Source organism: Andrographis paniculata, unplaced genomic scaffold, assembly GCF_009805555.1.
Source record: "Andrographis paniculata isolate CXL003 unplaced genomic scaffold, ASM980555v1 Contig35END, whole genome shotgun sequence".
Lineage (NCBI taxonomy): Eukaryota > Viridiplantae > Streptophyta > Magnoliopsida > Lamiales > Acanthaceae > Andrographis > Andrographis paniculata.
In genome coordinates this window covers 3,246,219-3,272,866 of record NW_026137568.1, presented here as the reverse complement: position 1 = coordinate 3,272,866, position 26,648 = coordinate 3,246,219, and the positions used below count along the sequence as shown (strand labels likewise).

At 34.6% G+C, this 26,648-nt stretch overlaps 2 protein-coding genes across 3 annotated transcripts in view; both read left to right on the top strand.

The window, feature by feature from the left end:
• Positions 1-293: 293 nt before the first annotated feature.
• Positions 294-1,272, top strand: LOC127249064 (uncharacterized). The gene is made up of 2 exons (XM_051271656.1): positions 294-746; positions 835-1,272. Exons 1-2 carry the CDS (start codon positions 294-296, stop codon positions 1,270-1,272), a joined length of 891 nt encoding a protein of 296 aa, XP_051127613.1.
• Positions 1,273-12,120: 10,848 nt separating this feature from the next.
• The window catches only part of LOC127249073 (uncharacterized), a 34,852-nt gene continuing 20,324 nt past the window's right edge, over positions 12,121-26,648 (top strand). The window contains exons 1-12 of one of the 2 annotated variants that reach the window (XM_051271666.1): positions 12,121-13,071; positions 14,608-14,752; positions 15,298-15,573; positions 20,058-20,225; positions 20,366-20,581; positions 20,750-20,844; positions 22,180-22,351; positions 23,561-23,982; positions 24,285-24,408; positions 24,980-25,072; positions 25,179-25,250; positions 26,041-26,178. In XM_051271666.1, the coding sequence (XP_051127623.1) occupies positions 12,239-13,071; positions 14,608-14,752; positions 15,298-15,573; positions 20,058-20,225; positions 20,366-20,581; positions 20,750-20,844; positions 22,180-22,351; positions 23,561-23,982; positions 24,285-24,408; positions 24,980-25,072; positions 25,179-25,250; positions 26,041-26,178 (2,754 nt within the window). In that variant the 5' untranslated portion in view covers positions 12,121-12,238. Of the gene's footprint in view, positions 13,072-14,607; positions 14,753-15,297; positions 15,574-20,057; positions 20,226-20,365; positions 20,627-20,749; positions 20,845-22,179; positions 22,352-23,560; positions 23,983-24,284; positions 24,409-24,979; positions 25,073-25,178; positions 25,251-26,040; positions 26,179-26,648 lie in introns of those variants that run through there. The other variant, XM_051271667.1, reaches the window with a different exon arrangement.

Sequence of the window (26,648 nt, the reverse complement as noted above, 5' to 3'; positions counted from 1 at the left end):
TATTACACTTCACATATTATATATGCCTACATAATATATATACTCATATATTGCATACTATAATACATATATACACTAAATATATTATATTAATATTTATACAAAATAGTGATTAGCTGTAGGGATAATTAATATTCCTACTTGTTATTCCTATAATATTAATATTTACAACACGTTATCAATACGATTTGTTTTTCCGTCATGGTAGGTATATTTCAATATTATTATGACTACTAACATTGCAAAACAGGAATTCGTCCCACTTGTCATTTCTGGCAAATTTGTTATGGGCCATGGATGTTGAAACGCATCTAGAATCGATGGGCCTGGGTGAAACGATTGTGATAGGCAATAATGCCACAAATCAGAGCCGGGCAAATGCAATGATATTCCTCCGACATCATATCGATGAAGAACTGAAAATGGAATATCTCACAGTCAAGAATCCTCTTGACTTATGGAATAAACTAAAAGAAAGATACGATCACCTGAAGTTGATCATATTGCCGAAAGCCCGCAGCGAATGGCACAATTTGAGGTTGCAGGACTTCAAATCAGTCACTGAATATAATTTCACCATGTTCAAGATCACTTCACAGTTGAACCTATGCGGCGAGAATATTAATGACAATCACATGATGGAAAAAACATTCTCCACATTCCAAGCCTCAAACCTGCTTTTACAGCAACAATATAGAGATGAAGGCTTCAAAATATATTCAGCCCTTATTGCCTGTCTTTTGTTGGTAGAACAAAACAACCAATTGTTGTTGAAAAATCATGAATTTCAGGCCAATAGGTTCTAGCCCATTCCTTCAAGCGAATACGGTATAGTCTGAAAATCTAGGCCAAGGAAACAACAAAGGCCGGAGATATGGTAGGGGCCAAAAACGCGACCGTCCCCAACCTCGTCGAAATAATGGCAAGAAAGCATACAAGCCCCTAAAGTGGCAGAATGAAGAGCATAAAAGAAATTATGAAGATAAGTGTCACAGGTACGGCACAAAGGGACACTGGTCGCGCGTCTGCAGAACGCCTAAGCATTTGGTTGATTTGTACCAAGCTTCGCTGAAAGGGAAAAGTACGTCTGCTGACGTAAATCTCTCTGAGCAGAATAATGATGACGCATATGATGATGTATTGAAGAACACATCCGCTGATGTAAACCTCACTGAACAAAACAATGATGACACATATGATGATGTCCTAAACAACGACCTTATACATCTTGATACAACAAACTTCCTTGAGCACCTTGAAGGTGCCAAGTGACTATATATTGTACTGCTCTATTACTCTTTGTACCCCCTATACTTTTTGTAATACCCTTCTTTTTGTATCATTTTGTATTCCATCGCTATATTAATGTATTATCTTTTTGTTTGTTTTATTCTGAAAAGAATATGAATGCCACGTGTCACAATACATATTATAAAGACGACAATATTTGTCTAATCGATAGTGCGACCACGCACACAATATTGAAATACAAAAAGTATTTCTCCCACCTGAAGTTGGGAAAATCAAAAGTCAGCACAATAAGTGGCACTGCGACAATTGAAGGTTCCATAAGGGCCCTTATCTGTTTCCCTGAAGGAATTACACTTGAAATACAAAATGCACTATTCTCGAGTAAAGCTCGAAGAAATTTACTGAGTTTCACTCATATTCATAGAAACGAATATCATATTGAAACAATGGACGAGGCAAATAATAAATATTTGGTGATTAAAAAAATCATAAATTGAAATAAATGTGCAGTTGCGAAACTGCTTCATTGTCCTCTGGCTTGTATTATGCCAAAATAAGTACTGTTGAAACATATGCAGTAGACCTGAAGTCTACGCAATCAAATGAATTTTTGATTTGGCATGATCGGCTCGGGCATCCTGGAAATACTATAATGAGGCGAATAATCAAAAATTCCATTGGTCATTCATTGAAAGATTGAAATATCTTGAATTCAAGTGAATTCGCATGTGCTGCATGCTCACAAGGAAAATTGATAATCAGGCTGTCACCAAGCAAAGTTGGGATTGAATTCCCATCCTTTCTGGAGAGAATTGAGGGTGATATATGTGGACCTGTAGATCCACCATATGGGCCATTTAAATATTTTGTGGTGCTCATTGATACATCAATGAAATGGTCACACGCATGTTTGCTATCTACGCGTAATATAGCATTTGCAAGGTTACTTGCACAAATAATTAAGTTGCAAGCACAATTTCCTAAGTATCCAATAAAGAAAATTCGTCTCGATAATGCCAGTGAATATTCATCACAAGCATTTGACGATTATTGCATGACTTTGGTAATAACCGTTGAACACCCTATTCTTTATGTCCAAACCCAAAATGGTCTGGCATAATCCTTTATCAAAACACTGCAATTAATTTCCAGACCATTATTGATGAAATCCAAACTCCCCTTCTCTGCTTGGGGACATGCAATATTACATGCAGCAGAACTTGTGCGAATTAGACCGACAAGTTATCAGAAATACTCTCCAACACAATTAGTGTTTGGAAAAGAGCCCAATATTTCTCATTTGAGGATTTTTGGATAAACGGTTTACGTACCGATTGCACCACCTCAACGAACAAAAATGGGTCCCCAACGTCGATTGGGAATCTATGTCGGGTACGAATCACCGTCGATAATTAAATAGCTCGAACCAATGACGGGTGATCTGTTTAATGCACGATTCGCAGATTGTCATTTTGACGAAACAAATTTTCCGACATTAGGGGGAGAACAAAGAATTGTACATTTGCAACAAATTGCAAATCAGTTACCGGATGCATTTAATGACTCTAGCAGAGTCACCAGGTCATATATTCCTGCAGCAAATGCTCCGGAAAAATTAAATATTCCATAAGGACATATGAAAAGTGCAAATGTCGGGGGTTTACCCAATGCGCACTTTCGACTAACGATTACGGGTTCTCACATCATAAAAAAAGAAACAACAACACATATGTGTAGAAAATCACACACAGTGCATAAAAAAGTACAATAAATACATTTATAAAAATATATAATAAACATTATAAATAAACTCTGAATCCTTAAAACAAATATTCCAGTGCGTCAGTAAAGTAATGATTATGTTTTTATAATTTTTTAATAATTTTATTAAAATAATAATATCATATTTAATATAAATACATTGATAGGACGTGCTACAAATAAATAAATCACATATACAATATATTAAAGGCACATAGTAGATTATTCAATAATTTTATTAAACTAATAACGAATCATTATTTTAAATAGCAAATGTTACATAGAAAAACATCACATATCTAACACAATAATAGTACACACACAACACAAAATAAATATAACTTTTATACAAGTTCATATACAAAAAACAGCAACACAATATGACTAGAAAATCACACGCGTGTAGCAAAAAAGCACAAGAAATATATTTAAAAAATATATAGTACTGCAATTTTTTAGTGTATCAATAAAAATTAATTATTATTAGATTTTTATATTTTTAAATAATTTTGTTAAAATAATAACAATATCATACTCCAATTATACATAATAGATAAATAGCCCACATAATATATAAATAAATCACATATACGACATATTAAAAGCACGCAAAGTCTTTTTATTTATTAAACCATAAGAGCGCACGAAAATATTTAATTTAGCAATTATTTCAACAGTTAATACACCACATTAAATACATATGAGAAATGAAATTACAGATCTGACACTCTTTAATGTACACTATCATATTTAATATGATGTCAATTTAACGGTCATTAATGATTCAGCACGGTAACGTCAGCACCACAGCCGCCGCCTTATTCTAATGTTAATAGAGCATCCAATGAAAAATAATTAAGCCTAATTATAACTAAACCATCAAATTCCAGGTTTTCCCTTCCTAAACAATAAATTGAACAAAAATAGAAATTTGTCGAAACAACAACATTTATTAATTAAAATAATAATAATAATAATAATAACCATTTCAAGAGAATTTATAATGACGCATTAAAGCTGAAGCCATTTCCCTGAATTTTAGCCTTTTTGGAAACATTAGCCAAGATTTTTTCAAGCTAAAACGAATTATTATGGGGATATTGTTAGAGTATAATGGCGCTGGGTTGGCTTATTTGGTGTCGGTTGTCTCCAACCGACGCCAAATCCAACGCCACTTTTTGCCGTTGCTACAGTGCAACGCCAATTTTGGTGTTGCACTGTAGCAACGCCAAAAAATGCCGTTGCTTTATTATTATTATTATTTTAATTTTTCTAATTTTTAAAATTATAAATTTAACTTTTAAATTTAATTTTTATTTTTTTAAATTTTTAAAAATTTTATTTTAAATTATAAAAATAAAAATTTGTTTAAAATAATAAGAAAAATTAAATATTTGAAAAATAATAGTGAAAAATAGAGTTATGATTGGAGTAAAATTACTGTAGCAATTATATATTTAGAGTTAAAATTGTATAAATTGAATTGATGGGTTGGACATGACCTTAAGGACAAACAAAGCACCAAATATCAAGTGAACTAATTAAAGAAAAATCATTGATTAATAGACATGAGAAGAAATACAAATACCAAATATACATTCTCTAAGATTATTTCCTACTTATCGAGTACCTCACCAGTGGGTTAGGTTAACATGGGTTAATTGGAGAGATTCATGCTTGTCAATCACATAAAAGAAGGATATTTACCACGGGTTAATAAATAGCTAAGTGTGTTTAAATTCCATCCAATTAACATTATGCCATAGAAGAATTTTAACCGACACTTGGTGCACACAAACTAATTAAATAAATATTGCTAACTGTCAATACCTTATCATTCAATAGTGACTAACAATGAATGATGATTGATGTCAAATAGAACCAAATCCAATCTTCTCTTATACTCACTCGGTTTCATCACGATCATAATCTACTCCAAGATTCTCTTCCTTTTCTCTCACGATAAGTTGTAGTTGTTCTCTTCGATCTCCCTCGGTTCCGATCTAGTCTGACACTCCATAATCCATAAGTATGTTACTTTACTACTATATTATATCTATAAAAGTCTTAGGTTTCGAGTTTGAATCTCGTTTTTCATTGTTCGTGTGCAAGTTTCGTTTGATGACATTTATTTCCTTGCACGTAAGGGGCGTAATGATTGACTCTCATTTGTAAATAATAAATAAGTGATGCATATTCTAACAATTTAACTTTTTAAAGGCCATCTACTTCCGCCCTCAAGAAATTGTACATTTACATGTATTTGTTTGATTTATTATTATTGTTTGGAAAACTGAATTATGCTATTTGTACACATTATCAGAAAATAAATGATGGAGAATATGAGGAGAAAGGAAGGGTTGTTGGTGTTTTTTTACGGTGACTTTGAGACCATCTTTACTGCAGTTAAAATTTTTTTATTTTTAGAATGGCGCTCTAGTATGTAAATTTCATTCTGCAAATTTACAGATTTTACCTTCTCCTCAGAGAGGGTGCAATAATAAACCGGACTTAGCGGATTAATTAATGTAACACCCTCTCTCGTGAGAAGTGGTATTTTAAAAAAAAATATATTTATTTTAAATTATAAATTATAATTATATTTTATCTATTTTATTTTATTTTTGTTTTTGTTTTTAACTTTTCTTTATCTTTTAATTTAATTTTTTTTTAAAATAATATTTTTGTTCTTTCTATTTTATTTTTTATATATATTATTTTTATTATTTATAAAATAAATTAGTTATAGTATAATTTTGTAATTGATATTTATAGTAAATTATATATTTATTTATTTAATGTTTATTGAAATTTATAGTTAATTAATTATAATAAGATAATTATAAAAATGATTTATATTAAATTAATTAAATTGTAGTATTATGTTTAATCAAATAATAATAATATTAAAATTTTAATTTATTTACTTTAAATATATTTTTTTATGATCAAACAATAAAAATTATAAATATAATTTATCGGTATAATATTTTAAATGCTAATGGAAAATATTATTATAAACTAAGCTTGTAAAAATAGTAAAATATTGAGTGTATTTTTAAATTAAAAAAATATATAAAATAAAATATAGAGAGAATATTCTTTTTTTAACTATGTAAAAATAAAGAATATGGTTAAAAATAGTTACTGTAATATGCAAAAAAAAAAAATAAATAGAGAAATGCATGTATCTCCTGCAAAAAAATATCATTTTATATTATTTATTATTTATATTACTCACTAATATTTGCATCATGCTGTGGCAAATGATGAAGTGAAAAATGAACTAAGGGAGATTTTTTTTCTCTTTCATCTATACAAATTGTTAGTTTATACTCCCTCAATTTCAATACAATAGTGTTGTTTACCATTTTTGTCCGTTCTAAAATAATAGTCTTATTTTCATAAATAACCATATCATCATAAAACTACCCATACTTTTTCATTTTTATTACACAATTGCCACTACTTTTTACACTAATACACTTACAAGAACGAAAAAGTCTTTTATCCATACTTTTTACCAACTACCAATATAATATCAATATTCTTTAAATCTCGTGTCCAACCCAATTAAGACTATATTTATGGAACGGAAAGAGTATATTTTTTTTCATGTTCTGGATAGGACAAAAGAAAACCTAATCTTTCCTGAAAAACAACCACCAAACAAGTGTAAAAAGAAGAAGTAAGAGAAGGTGGTTTCAATGTCAAAAAATTCAGAAATCTTCAGATCCCTTCACTCTTTGAGAGTATCATGATGATGCTTCTGATGATGCAAAAGCAGATAAAGTAGTTAGAAAATCGACAAGAACTTATGTGGTTATTGGACAAGCTGAAAATGAATGCAATATGCCCAGCATCATAAGCTATAATAAAGACATTGATAATTACATGATAGTTAGAAATCGCATACGTTAAATGTTCATGTTATATGCGATATTCGATTGATTTTGATTGGATTATGCCTAATTTCGGAGCGTATTATTTATTTCTGACATCCATGAGAGAAACAAACAAATTTGACGTGATTTGAAAGAAAAAGTGAAGAAAATTTCAGATTTGCACCGCCGAGTTAGTCATGTCCATTACTAACTCCACTCTCTTGACATGAGAATTTAATTAAAGGGCCAAAAGTCCAATTGCTAAAATAAAAGGAGGGCAAAAAATTAAAAGAATACATGTAGAGGACGGCCAGAGAAAAAGTACGCGCAGGAGCAGGAGATTGACAGACTCATATATCGTGCAGAAGCAAATCAACAGAGAAGATTTCCCCTTCCACTATGACTTTATTTTTCCCTTTTGTTTTTTGCTATTTGATTATGAAGTAGTTACCTTTCTGGTTTGAGGGATGATAATGTTTTGGTTCTTGTGTTCTGAAGATTCTTAATTTTCTTTATAAAAGTTCTTTTTTATTATCAATATTTGTTTAATCCTGAAAATAACGTTTGTGATTGTTAGATTGATTGGATAGTTTGGTACCGATATTTAACTTGGTCTGATAATCTAAAGTCAATTTAAATAGAATATTTGTAATTGTATTCACATTTGAATCAGTGACAACCGGATTGAATAGTTCCTTCTTAGGAGTTAGACAATCAAACTTAATTGCTCATCTTAGATAGTAATTGTTTGAATTGGATTTTTCAAGATTAGAATAAGATTAGACAATATTTCCTATGGGTGCACCTAGGTTTATTAGCTTAATTAGGGGTAGTTAACGGTCGTACCTTAATTACCTATACTGCAAGGAAAAATTGGTTATCAGAGCTTGTTGATAACTATAATCAATTTATTGATACTTTAATAAGAATTAATTTTATTGAATCAATGATAAAAACACAAGTGTCATAACTGCATCATCCATTTGAGCCAGACATCCCCTTGATAGCTAGTTCCCCGTTGATTTAATTGCTTTGTTATTTTGTCTTCATTAATAAAAAAAAGAAAATTCCCCCTTTTATTTACTGCATTAGAACGCGAAAGAGTGAATCACACAATTCTTGTGGAGACAATTTTTTCCCCTGTATTACATTAAATTGTGATCACAAAATAGGTGAAATATTTGATTGACCGCGCGACCGGTCAATTTTTTGCGCCGTTGCTGGGGATTGGTTATTTGTTTTACTCTTTTGTGTTGTTTATTTGTTTTATTTTCATATATCCTCCTATTTATGGCCCGTTCTTCTTGTACAGGTGAACTGATATTTAATCTTGAGATCGAGAAGATTGAGTGGAAGCTAGAAAAGGAAACCAAACAACGAAAAGTTGCTCAAGTTGCAAAGCTGGCCGATTCTTTAAACCATCTCATAATCTCTAACTCTAGCGACTTTGAAAGTGACCAAGAAACTGTCATGGCTGAGGATACCCGCACTCTAAGGGAGTTGGCTGCTCCCAACTTGACGCAACAGCTCTTATGCATTAACTTTCCAACTTTGAATAATACTATTGCTTTTGAACTGAAATCTGGCTTAATCCATTTACTGGTTTCTTTTCATGGACAAGCTACAAAGTTAGATTAGCCAAGTATCAGAAGAGGTAAAACAGCTACGTGAAAGAGGAAAGTGGCCTGCGCAACCAGAGCAAAACCCGAAGAACATCACCCTTTGTAGCGGAAAGGAATTGGAAGATCCACCTCCTATCTCGAAGGAACAGAATGAGGATCAGATTGAGATGGGATTGAAAAAGAAGTTGAACTTCACGAAAAGGGTACATCCTAAATCTATTCCTCCTACCGAAGCTAAATCAACTCTTTTTCCTGACAGGTAGAAGAAGCCACAAAAGACAAACAAATGAAAGAGATGATGAAAATATTCAAGAAGGTGGAACTTAATATCCCGTTCTTGGAGGCTATCAACCAAATCCCCAAATACGCGAAGTTTTTGAAAAAGTGCAATATGCATTTTCAAGAAACCGGAGTCCATCGAAAAATGCAAATTCAAGAGCTAAAGGAGATTTGACAAGAGGCGTACGAGAATGCGATACTCTATAAGGAAAAGAAAAAAGACTTTCATGATCATCGCATCTCCAGAAAAAATTTTGAGATTGGATAGAAAGTATTATTATATCATTCTCGTCTCAAGCTTTTCCCTGGAAAATTGTACTCTAGGTGGATAGGGCCCTTTATCGTTACTAAACTTTTTCCTTATGGTGTAGTGGAGATTCAGAGTTTAAAGACGGAGAAAAAGTTTGTGGTCAATAGACATCGTCTTAAGTCATATTACGAAGGATTCCCACTTGAATCTGTAGAGTTGGTGTCTCTCACTGATGTCGAAGTTGAGAACTAAGACACGAAGTCTAACTCAAATACTATAAGGAAAAACGTTTTTCCTGGGAGACAACCCAAACCATTTAATTGCTTTTTTTAATTTTATTTATTTTTATTATTGTTTAATTGCTAATAATACTTTTGATGATTTTGCTTGGTTTGGTGCAGGTCTTTTGGAAAATAATTGCTTGTTTTTTGCGAATGCACGATCGATTTTTCCCCAAAAAAATAAAAAAATCATCAGGTCAATAGGTGATTTTTAGTCATGGTAATGACTAATTGGTACCTCTCATGCTGTTTTTTTTTTTTTTTCACTCAACCTTCCTTTACCCATCTAATTTCTAGAATGATAGATAGTATTTAGTCATGATCATGACTAAACACTACCTATCACACTGCTCTGCTTTCTCTATCCCTATCCAATTTTAACCCTAAGGGTCTGTTTGGTTCAAGCAAAGGGAGGGGATGAGAGAGATTTTAATAGAATGGAGGGGAAAGAATATTAAAATTGTAATAGTGTGTTTGGTTCATATGAAAGGGAAGGGAGACGGGGCGAGGGAAAACAATATTTTTGTGTTTGGTTGAGTAAGAGAGGAAAGAAAAAATATAATAATTTTACTTTTTTATCTTTATGTTATACAAATAAAGAAAAATAAAAGTATTTAATAAAATTTGATTAATTTATTTATAAAATGCGATACAAAATTTATTTGTTCAGTATAATAAAAACAAAAATTACATGATTACATATTGAAGGAACCAAATACTTTATACATTATATATTTTTGAAATTTACCAATAAAGATAATAACAATAGTTTTACGTATAAATAATAACAATATAACAAAAATTATATAAACTAAGTATATTATAAAAATATTTTAAAATATACTTAAATTGAGTTACTGTGATTCATTTTAATCATTGTTACGTATGAAATTTATAATTAGGTTAAAAAGCCCAAGTTAGAAGAAAAAATGGGCCTATAATTGGGTTTGTTGGACTGATCAAGGGATGTTTCGAGAAAATCGGGTGAAATAGACGTATTCCTAAGGAAATAGCGGGTCGGAAGGTCCGCAGGTCGGAAGGTCCACGGGTCGAAAAAGTCCGCAGGTCGGAAGGTCCGCGGGTCGAAAAGTCCGCAGGTCGGACAGTTTACAGGTCGGACAATTTGCAGATCGGGAGGTCTGTAGGTCGGGTGGTCCATAAGGTAGAAATCTGCGAGTCGGACGGTTTACAAGTCGGATGGTCTGCAGGTCAGTTGGTCAGTGGGTCGGACGATGTGCAAGTCGGAAGGTCTGTGGTTAGGCCAACAAGTCTGGTGGTCTGTAAATCGGGAGGTTTGCGGCTGGACAAATAAGTCAGAAGGTTTGAAGTCGGATCAATAAGTCGGGTGGTCTGCAAGTCGGGAGGTTTGCGGCTGGACCAAAAAGGCAGAAGGTTTGCGGTCGGTCCAAAAAGTCGGAAGGTTTGCGGCTGGACCAATAAGTCGGAAGGTTTGTGGTCGGACCAACAAGGCGGAAGGTTGGCGGTCGGTCCAAAGAGTCGGAAGGTTTGTGGTTGGATAGGCAAGTCGGTTGTTGTGGAGGTCGGGTAATGCTAGGAGCGAGTGAGAGTAATAGTTTGGTCGGCTGAGGGCACGTGTTAGCAAAAAGGGAGTTGGCAGGCGGTTGAAAAGAGGCGTTGTAACTGTTCGGGCGACGGTTCCAAGTACCGTTTCTGAGGAATATTTAAGGATTGAGATTTGTAACTGACAGGGCATCTTCAAACGACGACAAAGTCAGTGATTCGAGGATTATTATTTAAATTTCCAGTATTTTACTTTTCAGTTTGTTTTCTGTACCGTACCGTATTTAGAGATTCCTAATCTCAGACGCTAAATATATCAAATTCGAAGATAATTTCATATTCTCGGATTTTATTTTTTATTGTTCAAAAAATACATCAACAATCATAAAAGTAAGTATTTATTGAAATCAAAATACACATAAATAATAATGTTATATGATAATAACAATACATATAGAAAAAATTATATAAACTAAGTCAATTATAAATATTAATTCTAATTACTTATGTTAATAATATATTTTAATTAAATCAATTATTCAAACTAAACTAATTTATTTAAAACTAAATTATTTAAAATTACTTATTACTCTGTCCATCCTACATAGTTTGTTCATATTTTTTATTTTCATCTGTCTCAAATAATTTATATATTTTTTTTAAAAATATAATTATATACTTCAATTATATTTTAAATTTTATAATTTTTATAATATTAATTAAAGTATTTAATTATCTTTATCTTAATTTATAATTATTTTTATTATATAATAATTATTTATATTAATACACCTTAATTACTTATTAATTATATTTTACCTAAATTTTCGTATTTATATTAATATGCTCATATTAGATGAGACAAATGAAATAAAATATTAGTATTATAGATATAATATTAGTAACATATCTGTACACACGTATAATTTTACACTGAAATTACATGGCGGCTACGTAGTTTCCAAGTCAAATGCTCAACTCAGTTACGTCCACGTCAGTAATTTCTTTTTAACTGTAGGACTAAAATTGATTGAAATTGTTTATAATATAATGAGACCAAAATTGATTGAAATTGTTTACAATGAGATTAAAATTGATAAATTTTTTATATTGAGATCGATTATATTGAGACCAAAATTAATTTTTTCTCAATTTCCTAAAATAAATAGTAATGTTACATTGAAAAACATATTCAGGTTAAAACGTCGTCGTAGTAATCTCCGGTTCGCCCTCTTTAAAAGTTGCTCTCACACTCGCTCCAATTTAAGTTGCCAATTTCAACTTTCAACTGAACTATTTCTCTCTTCGCCTTCCCTTCGAATCGAATCTGTCTGAGCATTTGTATGCGCAATCCATGCGCATCACCAATTTCCATCTGAATTTGCAATCATGGAAGACAAGGAGACCGAGCTCCTCTCCAAAGTCACTGCGAACCACTTGGTCCTGGGTCAATTCGAGCCCTTTCGAGCCACGCTGCGCAGCCTTCGGGCCAGGAAGCCGGACCTTGCCCGAACAATTCTGCAGACGATTGTTTCCCAGGGCGGGCGCATGGGTACGCCCGACGCGGTTCTCTGGTCCGATTCGTGCCCTTCTCCTGCCGTCCTGACATTTCTATGCACCCTTGAACTGCTCCAATTTCCTGAACCCACATTGAATCTCTGGTCGTTCGACCCGACTATGTTGAAATTGCGTTCCGAGTTTTTGTTGTATGTACACATGATCACTTGCAGGGTCTTGCAAAAAGTTAAAGATGGTGCAAATTTGGAAGGGGGTCAGTATTTGAACGAGGGTACGGGCGGAGATGAAGAGCTAAGGGTTTTGGAAAGGGTTTCCAAGGTTGGGTTTAGTCGATTGAGTCCGGATTTGACTGAATTGGAGGGATTGGAGACGTGCGACCCCCAGTGTTTGGATGAAGGTGAATTGATGAAATTGAGGGGCGTTGTTTTGGAAAATCCTGATATTTTTGATGTTTTGTGTTCTAATATTGAGCAGCAAGTGGGGAGCTTGGATAATGAGGAGCCTGGGGATTTGGCTATTGCATTAAGGGAGGAGGTGAAGTGTCGGGAGGAGGAGGATGAGATTCTGAGGTTGATCCAGAAGTGTGTTCAGGTAGCACACTTAGATGCCATGAGAGAGTGTTTGAGTAATGGTGATCAGGAAGGTGCAGAGTCACATATTAGGTTTCTTTACTTGAACCGTGGAGTTGAAGAATCCAAATATCGGTATACATTTACTAGTACTCGCTTTGCAAATATTCAGCATGCCATCTGTGCCTGATTATAAATGAAGTATTGTTTAGGCTACTACTTGTTTGAGTTGCTATTATGCTGATTTTTTTATATGACCTGTTCTAAACTGTTTTTTTTTTTAGTCAGTTATTCTTGAATGCTGTGAAGTAAATAGAATGAATGGGCAATGTACAAGAGGTTTCTGATACATATGCACAGATTTGTGTGTTCAAGTACTCATATATGATGGCCTTGAATTAGCCAGTGGGCTTTTTTTTCTTGGCGATGCTTTTCATGTCTTTTGAAATTCATATGCAGTTATGCACTTCCTCATCTCTCAATGCTTTATGGTTAGCACTTCTATTCATCAGACGGGCCTTTTTTCCCACATTATTAATGTATCCTCTCCAATCATAGAGTCAGGATAGTGCTACCCATGGAAGAGCAATCAAAAACCCTAATATGGTTGCTAAAAATCTAAATATAGTTTTATGTGTTAAGTGTTTCTATGAATAAAATTCTTTTTCTTTGTAGTTTTCTGTTTTAGAAATACTAAATTTGATCAAATAATATTCAAACAAGTTTAAAGGAATATATGATTGAAGTATTCAATTTGGACATATGACATAAGAAATCAAGCGCATAGGACTAAAAGATCATGTGCTTCATGAGGTTCAATAATTTCTGCATACATTCTCCAAACCCGAATTAAAAGAGTTTAACAGCTTCTATTTCTCTACCACGTGTCATAATGGTAGTGATTTTTTTCCTACATATGCTGCTCGGTGACAGAAGCTTGTCTTTTGTGTGTGGCGGGTGGTTGCTGCAGCTTCTCATTTTGAAGGGTTTTTTTTTTTTTGGTTTAGTTATTGATTATTGGGCATATTTGTCTGAACAAGAGTTTCAGAAAACCTTGAGATCTGGGGTGTGTTTGTTTGGGGGTTTGGATTTTGGGTTGAGATTTGAATAGTAAAAAATTTGAATTGTAATAGTGGTATGATGTGATATAAATAAGTATTGATGGGATGTTTTGAATGTAAAATTGATTTTTAGGATAATATAAAAAATGAAAAACAAGTGTTTGATTTGATGTTTTTGGGAGAAAAAATTTGTGTGATTAATGTAATTTCTTCCAAGTCCTTAAAACAAACACACCCCTGATATCACTCAGACAATTATATTGAATGTATGCATTTGATCAAATAACCCTTGCTAGTTTCTTTGAGATCTGATATCACTATACCATTACTGTAGAAGCTTACAAACATAATTATTATGGGTTTGGTCATATATCAATTTAATGGTACTGATTTTGATGGAACCTATGCAAACACTCCTTAACAATTCCTTTAAAACAAAAGATTGATATCAAGTGATGAGAATTGTGTAATATTGTGACCTTTTGGTGGTTTTCAAATTTCATTGTTAAATTAATTTGCACGTATCTTCGTTGCTATTTTTTTTTTGTCCTTTATATGGCCCCTTCAAACCTCTAGCACCTGATTGACATGCTTTGTAATTGTATTACAGTGTGGTCTTGCATGATCTCTTAAAGAGGGTGTTGTCAGGAGAAAAAGATTATGAAGAAACCTCACTTGCCATGCGAAGTAATATGTTATCAATATATGCACAAGCGCTTTCATCTCACTGCACTCGTCTTGTTCAGATGCTACAGGTTATGCTGATGCTTCTATCTCGTTTTGCTGGGATGTTGTTTTCTGGATGAAGGATCTTTTACTTCTGTTTGCATTCTCTTTTGTGTGTTTGAAACAAGTCCATAGCATGTGAGTTATGCTTCTAATCCAAAGAAATGATATGGTGTGGTGCTATATTTATGATGTGAAGCTAGTTATTGCTCAAGTTGTTAAGAAAGAATTCGTATAGCTCAGTGCTGATATTATTAGAGTCACTGCCCTCTGTCTAATTCAAGGGGCTTACCCCCTTGTGTGTCCAAGATTTTGAAAAAAATGGAAATAATTGGTATCAAATGTATTTGGTTTGTTAGATGGTTAATATGATTATTATTTTGTTACTGGGTGCTTGTGAGGTTTATGACTATTCAAGATGTTAGATGTTGCATTGTGCAATGGTGTGTAAGGTGACGGTTTGGTAATTTTATTTATTTATTTATTTTTACTTGCTGGTTCTGTGTTTTACTAATTGTTATATGCATCCGTTACACAATGCCAAGGATTCATAAATGTGTGATTTGTCATACAGTTCATCCAAGATGATTTACTTGAAGAGGAAATCAAGACCTACAGTGCTGCCGAAAGGGACCAGATTCCTCTCCCACTCCAATGTCTTCTGAAGTCTATTCCACAGTCACCTGAAACACTTTCAGCTAAGAAACCTTTGACTTTCAAGTCCATGACAGACCTTTGCATGAGAGAAACCTATCATTACTCTCGTGTTAGAGGCTTGCATGTACTTGAATGTATTGTTAATGTCGCATTGTCCTTTGTTCGGAAAGAGCAGATTCATGAAGCCTGCCAGGTATACTTATAGCTATTTAATTGCCAATGGTCTTATTGTAAGTTGCATTCACATTATCCTGTTTTCTTGAGCCCCATTATTGAAATCTTCTTCATGTTGTGAGTTCTTAATCATCATTTCAGACTTTCTCATGTTTATTTTCACATTTGAAGTTTTAGTTGCAAAAACTACCCTCGGACATGTGAGATGCAATAATTGGTGCAGTAATCACATCTTATTTGACCCTCTATACCAATTGTGAATAATAAAGCAATATATTTCTATTTGTTATTCTCACTATGAACAAATTACAATACTGATATATATATATATATATATATGCACACATCATAGAGAATAGTCTAGAGCTCTCTTAAATTTTAGTTAATGTTTACTACTATTTTCAATATTTCTAGGAACATCACATCCTTAAATATACTACATATATTCCCATACACCTAACACTACCCCTCAAGTTGGTGCATAGATCTTAGTCATGCCCAACTTGCTATAGAGGTGATTAACTTGAGAACAGTCTAACGGTTTGGTGAATCAATCCGCTAGTTGGTCTTCTATCCAAATGAAGTCTGTAGTAATTATGTTTTATTGTATCTTTTCTTGTACGAAGTGACAGTCGACTTCAATGTGTTTGGTGCCATCACAAAAGACGGATTAGAGGCAATGTGTATTGCGACGTTCCCTCAAACAAATATGCAGTAATTGCATGTGGACCTTCGATCTTCTTTAGAGCCTGCCCAGTTAGTATCTATTGAACATTTTATTCTAATATGTCCATGATTTTGTTACGAGATCTTTTGATATGGAGACCATTTTAGGTAGCGTAGAATGTGTTCCATAGCTACCCAATGATCATCATTAGGAGAAGACATAAACTTACGACACTTAAAGGATATGCAATATCTGGCCGAGTTACTGTAAGATAGTTTAACTTCGTAACTATCCTCTTGTACGGTTTCTTTTGTCAAGTGAGTGTTTGGACAATGGGAGTATTGCAAGGTTTTGTGTCCAACTTCATTGTTTGAGCGAGCAAGTCCAATACATACCTCTGTTGAGAGAAATACATTCCTTTCTTGCTTCTAAGGACTTCCACTCCGAAGAACTACTTTAACTTTTCCAAATCCTTCGTCTGGAATTGACTCTTGTTTATCTTTTAATGAAGCAATACCTATTGTGTCGTTTTAGTTATAATTATATTGTCTACATATAGTACCCAAGAGAATCACAGGTGAGTTGGACCACCTTTAGAAAATTGAGTGATTAGATTTGTCGTTCACCAAATCATACTGTTCAAGAGCGTGGCTAAATTTGTCAAACCATGCACGAGGGCTCTGCTTTAGGCCCTAAAGAGGATTTTGCAAATGACGAACATGTGACTGTCCATTCTCCCCCTGAGCAACAAACCCTAAAGGTTGCCCATGTAAATCTCTTTAGCGAGATCGCTATGCAAGAAGGCATTCTTGGCGTCTCGCTAATAAAGAGGCCAATTGGCCCAACCATGTGTAGCAACTAGAGATAGAAATAGGAGCATTGAAGTGAGCTTGGCCACCGACGAAAATATATCAGAATAGTAAATGCCATATACATGCGTATATCCTTTGTCAAAAGGAGCCGGGACACGATTATTTTCCCTAGCTCAAACTGAAGCGATGAGATTTCGAAAACTTACATGATTCACAGCTAAACAAAGACAAATTTCTAAAACTAGTGACAATTCTTTTGCATTATTTGAAAGGAAGAGTGACCTAACCGACAATGAGTTTTAAAGAAGGTTCCACTACATATGCAAGTGACGGATTTTCGGATGGAAGTGTCGGGACTCATACTCCTTGCCAATCATCCTTTTCGTCTTCAAATCATGGAAAACACAATAGCCAAGAAGAATGTCACGCTACAATTTAAGGCACGGGGAATTTTGGTAACAAAAATTAAATTAAATGAAAAATTAGGCGGGTTCAAAACCACTGCTGTCACGGCGTCCCAACGCTTTTTGGGGAGCGCCTCTTTGCCTCGCCATATTAAACAAAGCGGCTTTGGTCAACCTTAGCAATGCCGTGGCGATGCCTCAACAACACCACAGTGATGCCATGGTATTGGGTAGGCTAACCCAGAGCCTTGTATGACTCCGGCCCAGCCTAAGCCCCCAAACAACATCGACTTCAACCCGTAAACCTTGAACCCGATTGAACCTAACTTGTCATCCTCTCTCTCCCCCGCTCTCCTCTACTCTCTTATGTTCTAGCCGTGGTTGTCCACTGTGTACAACCGCTTCATCCCATGGACACAACCGCTCTGCTCTAAGTTCCCTTGTTATCTGTTTAGTGCTATTTTTATTTTATTAATACTATTATAGTATTAGAATTTAGTGTATCACATTATTATTTATTTTATAGTTATTTATTTTTAATTTTTAAATAAACTTTTTATTTTTGTTTGTTAGTTATTTTGTATTTTCTTAACATGTTACTATAAAATTAATTATAGATATTTATATCATATACTTCCTTTGTCATTTAAACTTATTCTCGTTTTATTTTTTAGTAAAAAAATGCCAATTTTCCTACCTTTACTTCACCCTAAAAGGAAAAAGTTTATATTTTTATTCACTTTTCTTAAAATCCGTGTCCGGTCAAATGGGCATAATTTTAGATGACGGAGGGAGTGTAATATATGTATATAAAAGTTTTATACACGTGCGCTGTGATTGTCATTTTGTCGCCATGGCGGTATGGCAGTCCACAGGCGCCACATCACAAAAGGGCACTATGACAACTTTATTCAAAATAGTGGATAACGACATGGTTGGTATAATATCCACGGTAGCCATCAACTTGGGTAGTGGATTATCTCTAAGGATAACAATGGGATTGATAAATTGAGAAAATATTGGTATTACATGCCATATGGTTTGTGGCTCTTAAATCAATGATCCAAAAATCGGAGGATGTGACGAGACATATATTGGAGCTACCTTGAATCGCTATAACGAGGATAGCAATAGATGAATGTTTTGGTTCTCATGAGACATGGACAACTTAGCTTTCTGACCTTTCAAGTGTAACGGGTCAAATGGTTTCTCCTTGAACACCTTTTCATCAGCCTAACAATTCCTCGACACTCACGAGAAACTAGTTAGTACATCCTCGCACACGACTCCACTATAGGCTAGAAAGCAAGAATACTACCAGATGCACTCAACAAAGTAGAGTTTATATTAGCTCTCTGAAAAGTAAAGTGAAGTTCAACTTAGTGGTCCTCTCTTATATATAGACACTCTAATGGACCGGGCCTAACACAGGCCAAAGCGTATCCACACTCGGATACTCTATCTGTACAATATAGGGATAAAATGTAAGCTATACAAAGAAATACGGATAAACTATGTCAAACGGATAGACACCAACTTGGTCAAAGGGGTGATCTCGGTACTTCTAGAATGTTCCGGAATGTTCTGAAGGATTCTGGAATTTTTCAGAACATTCCGGGAGATTCCGGAATGTCTCAAGGCATATCTGCTAGCCTCTCTGTTTTGGCGTGCCGCAGGCCGCTCTTCAGCGTCCCCTCGGTAAGTTGCAGCACACTCCTCGGCATTCCTCGGTCAAAGTTTTGGTCCAGGACATTTCTCCCCTATTTGAGCTAGGCATCGCCCTTAATGCCTTGAAGTCTCGAATAGCCATACCGCCTTGGTCTCCTCCAACTCGCCTCGGACTTGGATAATCCACGCCATCTAGCTGGATACTTCATCGACGGTGGTTGACTCTAGTTCCGGACCCTCTTGTCCACTACGAACACTTCTGCCACTTTGTCAGCTCTGTTCCGCACCGGGGTACTTATAATGAACAGAATCCGCATACCAATCTGGAGCAGGACCCACTGAACAATCTGGAGCAGAACCCAAACCCAGCGGAACAAAATGACTCACCAAAGTGTTAACGGAGTAGAATCCACACCCAGCTGCACCCGCCAAAGCACCTAACGCCACCACCGCATATGCCTTTATGCGCTGGCAGGTGAATCTGGGTGCAAACAAACACTGCACGCATGTGACCCATGCGCTCACTGGAATCTCGCCGGACCTCCACTTCCGAGGTCGCCTAGCACCTCCATACCTCCACTCGCCCGAGGTGAGATGGATTTTGGCTGAATTCCTATTAAGGATCCTTGCCCTAAGGCTCTGATACCATACGATTAATAAACCAATATTTCTCTATTTCTCATTCTCACTATGAACGGATTACATTTCGCATATATATACATCATAGAGAAATAGTCTAAGCACTCTTAAACGTTAGTTAATGTTCTCTACTATTTACAATGTGTATAGTAACATCACCTCAAATATACTACACATATTCTCATACACCGAACACCAATCAATCTAGATACTAGCTTGTGAAGTGTGAATGTGTTAGCCAGATTCTTCACTGAGTTCCTAGAAAATATTAAGCTAGCCATTGAGTTTATGGTCTTGAATGAATGCACATTAGGTTCTTATGCTGTTTCCTCGGCTTCAACCACTGGTAGCTGCTTTGGGTTGGGATCTTTTGGCTGGGAAAACAACAGTGAGAAGGAAGCTGATGCAGTCTCTGTGGACAAGTAAATCTCAAGCTCTACGATTGGAAGAGTCTTCTCCTTGTAATAATAATGTAGAGGAGGTAAAATCTGATGCACACACCATGTTCTGCTAATTTCTTATCTCTATTTACCTATTTTATCTGTATGTTGGATTATTGAATTCCTGTGTATTTTCCTGCATACACCATGTAGTCAATTCTGTGATATGTTAATGTTGCAGGCATCATGCATAGAACATCTTTGTGATACATTGTGCTACCAGCTGGACATTGCTTCTTTTGTCGCCTGCAACAATTCTGGTCAATCTTGGAGTCTTAAATCCTCAATACTCTTGTCGGGAAAAGACATTGCAGAACATTTGAATGAAGATGCTGAATGTGATCCGTTTGTTGAAAATTTTGTACTGGAGAGATTGTCAGTCCAGAGTCCGCTTCGAGTAAGGGTCCAAGTTGTATATGATTCTTTATAAGCATGCTTTCAGGTTTAATTCGCTGCTTCTTTTGATGCCTTAAAACTATTGATTAATTTTGATTCTTCACGGTTATTGTTTTAATGTTTCATGGCTTCTGTTTTATGCAATTCTTAGTTTATCTTGTTTTTGTAGGTAATATTTGATTTAGTTCCCTACATAAAATTTCAAGATGCAATTGAACTGCTTAGCATGCAGCCTATTACTTCTACACCAGAAGCTTGGAAGAGGTGTGCTTTTGAAACTGCAGTTGTTTCAATTTTTTATGTATATCGACCTTACCTTGTTTATCAGCTTATACATAATAAGTTTGTCTTCTGCTGTTTTAATAATAATATTTTTTCCTTTGTGATTTTCCATGACCATTCAATCAGATGGCTAAATTGCATATTATAGCCCAAACAGTACATACATGGAGTCTTCACCCTTATTGGAGTATAACAAGTCTTCTTCCTCCTTTTGTGGAATGGAGTGAAGCTTGTGTATTCTTTGCGTCTGATGCTTATATATTGAAAAACAGATCTATATAATCTACGAAGTGTTGTTTATTCAAACATAGAATAAAGCATGTGTGCAGTGTCATTCAGCAAATATATATTTTAAATGTTAAGTATATATATATATATATGTATTAAAAATGCCCCAAGGGGATACAACATGAAAAGGCAAAGACTTCAATCTGACTGACAGAGGGAAAACATCAACTAAAGTTAAGATAGTGAAAACTTAGAGCCAAGTAATAAGATCTATCACAAGAGAAGCTCCACGCATAGCAGGGAGATCTGCTAGAACACTTTTCCTCTTTATTTTTTTATCATTATTTGTTTTTATATAACTATAAATGAAAAATGTTTTGCATTCTAGATATATGTGCATTGAATGCCTTGGAAACATTAGGGTTGTATTTGTGTTTTGGAATAGTAAAACTTTTGAATTGTACTTAATAATTGTATGCTGCAATATAAATAAGTATTTGATGAGGAAAATCGTAACTACTACAGATGAATAGTGAAAACGGGGACGGAAAAACACAACCAAACAAACCCATTTCATTTTTATTGGGAATCGTTGGTATTGCAAAGTAGAGAAACTGAAAAAAAAACTCAAAAGGACCAGAGCCTAGGTATCCAATATTCATATTCCCTGATTGTTGCCTGATATACACGACGAGCTGTGTTTTCATTTTGTTCATGATCAGAATGTAGTTCTGGAATCACTTAAAATAGCTGTCTAAAATACATGGCCTGCCTAATATAGTTTATGACTTATGAAGTTTTCTGACATTGCTGTAGATTTTTCTGAGTAACCACTTTACCGGTCAACACAATAACATATCAATCTTTTCTCAAATTTGTAGTCATGCCTGCAGATACTTTGACAGAGTTGCATCAGACCTGACTTGTACTTATGGGAGATTGTTGTCTTCATTAAATGCCTTGCAGCCCGCTTAATATATTTCACATCTACGGAATCTACCTATTTTTTCTTCTGTACAAATCCCTACTTCTGCATAATGGATTGTTATTCTTTTTTCTGGCATAATTATGTTCTTTATCTGTTTGCAGGATGCAAGATATTGAGCTTGTACACATGAGATATGCTCTTGAATTTTCTATCATTGCTCTTGGAGCTATGGAAAACAGCACAGCTGATGGAACTGGAGATCAGGAAATGATTTTGTCGTCTCTGAAGGAACTGAAGAATCACTTGGATGCAGTCACTAATATCTCTCGCAAGGTCTTTTGAGCAATGCACTCTACAAATTTTGAAAATGGGACACCTTTTCAATAACCTTTACCTTTTCTATGAAGCCTTTGCTGAGCTGCTTAAGCAACCTAATCTAGTGGCCTAGGTTGCAGCAGGTGGTTAAGAAGAAAGCTTGTTACTGAAAATGCCTTAGGAATATTTATAATAAGCTTGTTTGTCACATGAAACTTCATCTTTCTGCAACAGTATATTGGCCTTGAGTGAAATATTTAATAGAAAAGCAATTGTAATTGTTGTCCCAGTCGATGAGGGGCTAGGGGTTTCGATGATCCTTCTGTTTGGTTGTAACCTTAGTCTCTCGTTTTGTTTTTGCAGTTTCCGGACAGAGTCCTTCCATAGTTTATCAATCTCTTTTGGTTGTCTTTGTCAGTTTATCTATCTCCTTTGGTGTTGTAGCCTATGTTTTCAGCTTTATATAACATTATCATTTCTCCTTAAGAAAAAAAAAAAAAAAGGAAAAATAGAACTGTTATACCCTGTTGATTGATGGTAGCATAAGGACATATAACAAACTGGCTGATCAACAGTTTACCTGCTTGCTTCTTACCAATATGCTAAACTGAGTCTTGAATGTCATACTTAAGTGTCCTATCATATATACCCTCCCGAATTTTATTTTCCGATCTTATTCTTGAAGGAGATGTGGGGTTCCAGTCTTGGATTTAAGTATAATGCAAATTCTAACATATTGAGTGAACATGAGTGCCCCAAGTAGCTCTCATTATCTTCTTTGTTTGTGGCAGAACTTCACTTTTCACCTAGGGCAAGTTTTCAATGCCTTACAAATAAGTTTTTCTATTACCATGATCAGATTTTTAGATTCTACCTATAATTCTAAGATCTTTTATGTAGATGTTTTTAAGTTTTCTTTTAACTCTTTTTCGCTAAGAGGGTCTTTTATTGGCTATAAATTGTGAATACTGTGTTGATAACTGTATATTAACATAAAAGTCTCAACTACCTCCAAAAATTGCAAGTTGGTCATGACTTTTCACTCATTCTTTTTATGATAATTGGACCTTAAGAGCTCATGAATTCACATGTTTTGTAGGTAAAAAAGTTTATGTTGTATTGGCACCACAATTCTATTTGATCATGTGACTTTTTTTTTCACAATGATATTTTACTTGTTTATCTTCTGTCATCCATTGCTTATGCTTTGTCTGTTTTGCAATGTAGGTATATATGGTGAACATAATTATTTCACTTCTCTACATGGACGGTCTACAAATTGACTCCGTATCTTATGATCCATCGAGTATGCCTTCTAATTCATCAAATATTCATGACGGGGGACAAGCCAATGCTCCAAGCCATGAAATAGGAAATGAGATGATTGTCTGTTTTACGGGACAGATACTTGATGTTTTGCGGCAGCAGCTACCATCGATATCCGATATGGAAAATTCCTTGGACAGTCATGTTTCTGCTGGAAGTAAACAAGCTGTAGAATGGAGAATCATGAGGGCAACACGTTTTGTTGAAGATTGGGAATGGCGTCTGTCTATTTTGCAGCGCCTCATGCCATTATCTGAACGTCAGTGGAGGTGGAAGGAAGCTTTAACGGTGCTGCGTGCTGCTCCATCTAAGCTACTTAATCTGTGAGTTGTCTTGATTTGCATTTTTGTTTTCTGTTTGAGATACCATACTTATCTCATGAATCTGTACTCTTGATTTTCATGGATGTCACGTGAGCTCATATAGGTGCGTTTTGTTTTCCACACATGTATGTATTGTGCATACTTGACTTATATATTCAAATATGTTTTTCTCTATGTTTTCTTGACTGTAATTTTCTATCTTCTATTATTCATAATATAGTCATTTCTTCCAAGAAAAAAATAAAGTATGGTTTCTTTTACATCCTTCAAATGCGACTGGACTGAGTTCGTTTGTATTTCAGTTGTATGCAAAGGGCGAAATATGACATTGGAGAAGAAGCTATTTCTCGGTTTTCCTTACCACCAGAAGACAAAGCAACATTGGAATTAACTGGATGGGTTGATGATGCCTTCAAACAGGCTTCTGTATGATTCTTGACTAAAACCTGTATTTTTCAACCTTTGTCATATTCCTTAAAGTTTAGAATAAAAATTGAGGACAATTCTACATGCAATCTTAATTTTTGTGCCAAAAGTGTCATTTTATCAAATTCTTGATGTTGAGTTATATGTCAGATTGATTTATAATATTCACTTTTGGTTTGGACTATTATGGAATGAATTGGTACTATCATCTAGTGGATTGTCTTTCTACTCTGCTTCTTCATTTTGTCTTTTGATGCAAAAGGAAACTCCTCTTATGCTTCTTGCTTGGAGAATTCGAATGGAAATATTGATTAATCTTATTGAAACTTTCTGTTCATTATATTCTCAGAATCTCAAATCAACTCCTGGAGAGGAAAAATAGACTTATCTGTCTGGCTGTAGTTTATTACTTTCTCCTTTTAGGGATCTATGTATCTTATAATTCTTATCAATAAATTTTCTACTTTCCAAATCTAATGAAAATAAATAAATAAACTATAGTTCTGATGCCAACTGTTCTGACAGTCTTCTTATCAATTTAAATCTCATATCTGATTGGAATAAATTTTAGGTGGAGGATGTGGTGTCACGTGCTGCTGATGGTACATCTGCTCAAGAATTGGATTTTTTGTCACTACGTTCTCAATTGGGTCCTTTGGCAGCTGTAAGCGCTTCTCTAAGTTCTTGAGCCTGCCTAATATGCTCCAGTGTAGCTGTTGCTCTATGTTTGAGGAATGTTAGTTCACTGACATATTTGTCTCCCCTTGCAGATTCTTTTATGCGTTGATGTAGCTGCAGCATGTTCAAAGCTGCCCAGTGTGTCTTTGAAGCTACTGAATCAAGTAATACAACACAGTCAATATTGTTTTATGAAGAAAAGTAAATTTAATTTGAGAATTCGGTGGAATGCAGGCATTGAAATCCCAGAGGTTTAGGAGAACTTTAGGGTGCCATTCAAAAAACAGTATTAAAAACGTTTATTTTAACTGAGATGCTACTTTTATTAACTTTTCTTGCTCAAAAGTTATTTGCATCATGATTCATGAAGTCATGTTATGATTTGCAATTTCTTCTATTATTTCTGTACTTTTGATTCTTCGAATTTTCTTAATGCCCAGATAGTTCACATCCTTATCAAATGTGCTAAAACATCTCATATTTCTGTTAGTCAGAGAGGGACACAAGGAGATGTACTCTTGGAACACCCATAGCCTCCTAAAATTCATGAATTTCCAAAATATTCTTGTGATGCGACTTATTTTATTTATGGTTTAGATGAATTGAAACTTTTCACTGTAAATATTGCTAAATGCTGCTCTGTTGTTAATATATCTTCAGTTTGACCTGACCAAGTTATAAATTTTATGTACCTTAGTGAGTGTTTGCGAGTGGTATGATCAAGTCATCCTTACATTTGAAAGGTTGGGAGTGTTAACCTTGTTGATTAATTGTTGTCTTAGTTCTTGACCCTTTGAATGGTATGACTTACTTTTCTGAGTGTGAAAATCCTTTCTTTTCTATTTACCATGGGGACATCTTCAGTTTTAATGAATTATTTTTATGGTTTACGATAAATTTTAGAGGGTTCAGATTTGCTTTCTCCTTGGCCTTATGATCAATGCTTTCATGTAGGCGCAAGTCATGCTCTCTGAGATATATCCTGGAAGTGCACCAAAGATTGGACCAAATTATTGGGATCAAGTCCGTGAAATGGCAATTATTTCTATTGTCAAGCACGTTCTTAAGAATTTCTTAGAGTTATTGGAACAGGTAGTTTGAGCTTACAAGATTTACACTTTAGCTTTTTGAATAATATGCAGATGTACACGATTGTGTTATCATATTTAATTTCATCATCTCTTTTGAATTAGGATGTTATAATATTCTTTGGAATATCTTCATCTCTCATTTTTGTTCATTTTTGTACATTTATCATTACCTCTGTTGCCCACATCTTCTATCCACTGGTGCATGCTTTTAAGATAAAATTGTAAAAAACATTCTCCACGTATATCGTTTTTGTCATCTATTTATCTCGCTTCGCTGACAAGATATATCCTACCCGTTTACAAAAGTCTCAATTTCTGTCCTCCGGCCGCGCGTCATATCTCTAGTCTTTACAGTACAATTAGTTTCTTTACAGATCCGTCTCGATCTAAAATGGATCCCAAGAGTCATCAACCAATATTGGGATCCTTGATAAGTTTCTGTTTCTTGCAGTATCCTAGTCAATGGAGAGT

Excerpts from the sequence above, each read along its gene's own strand:
- LOC127249064 (XM_051271656.1), top strand. The coding sequence starts at position 294 with ATGGATGTTGAAACGCATCTAGAATCGATGGGCCTGGGTGAAACGATT. Across the intron at positions 747-834 it reads TTATTGCCTGTCTTTTGTTG|TCTGAAAATCTAGGCCAAGG; the intron begins GTAGAACAAAAC and ends AATACGGTATAG.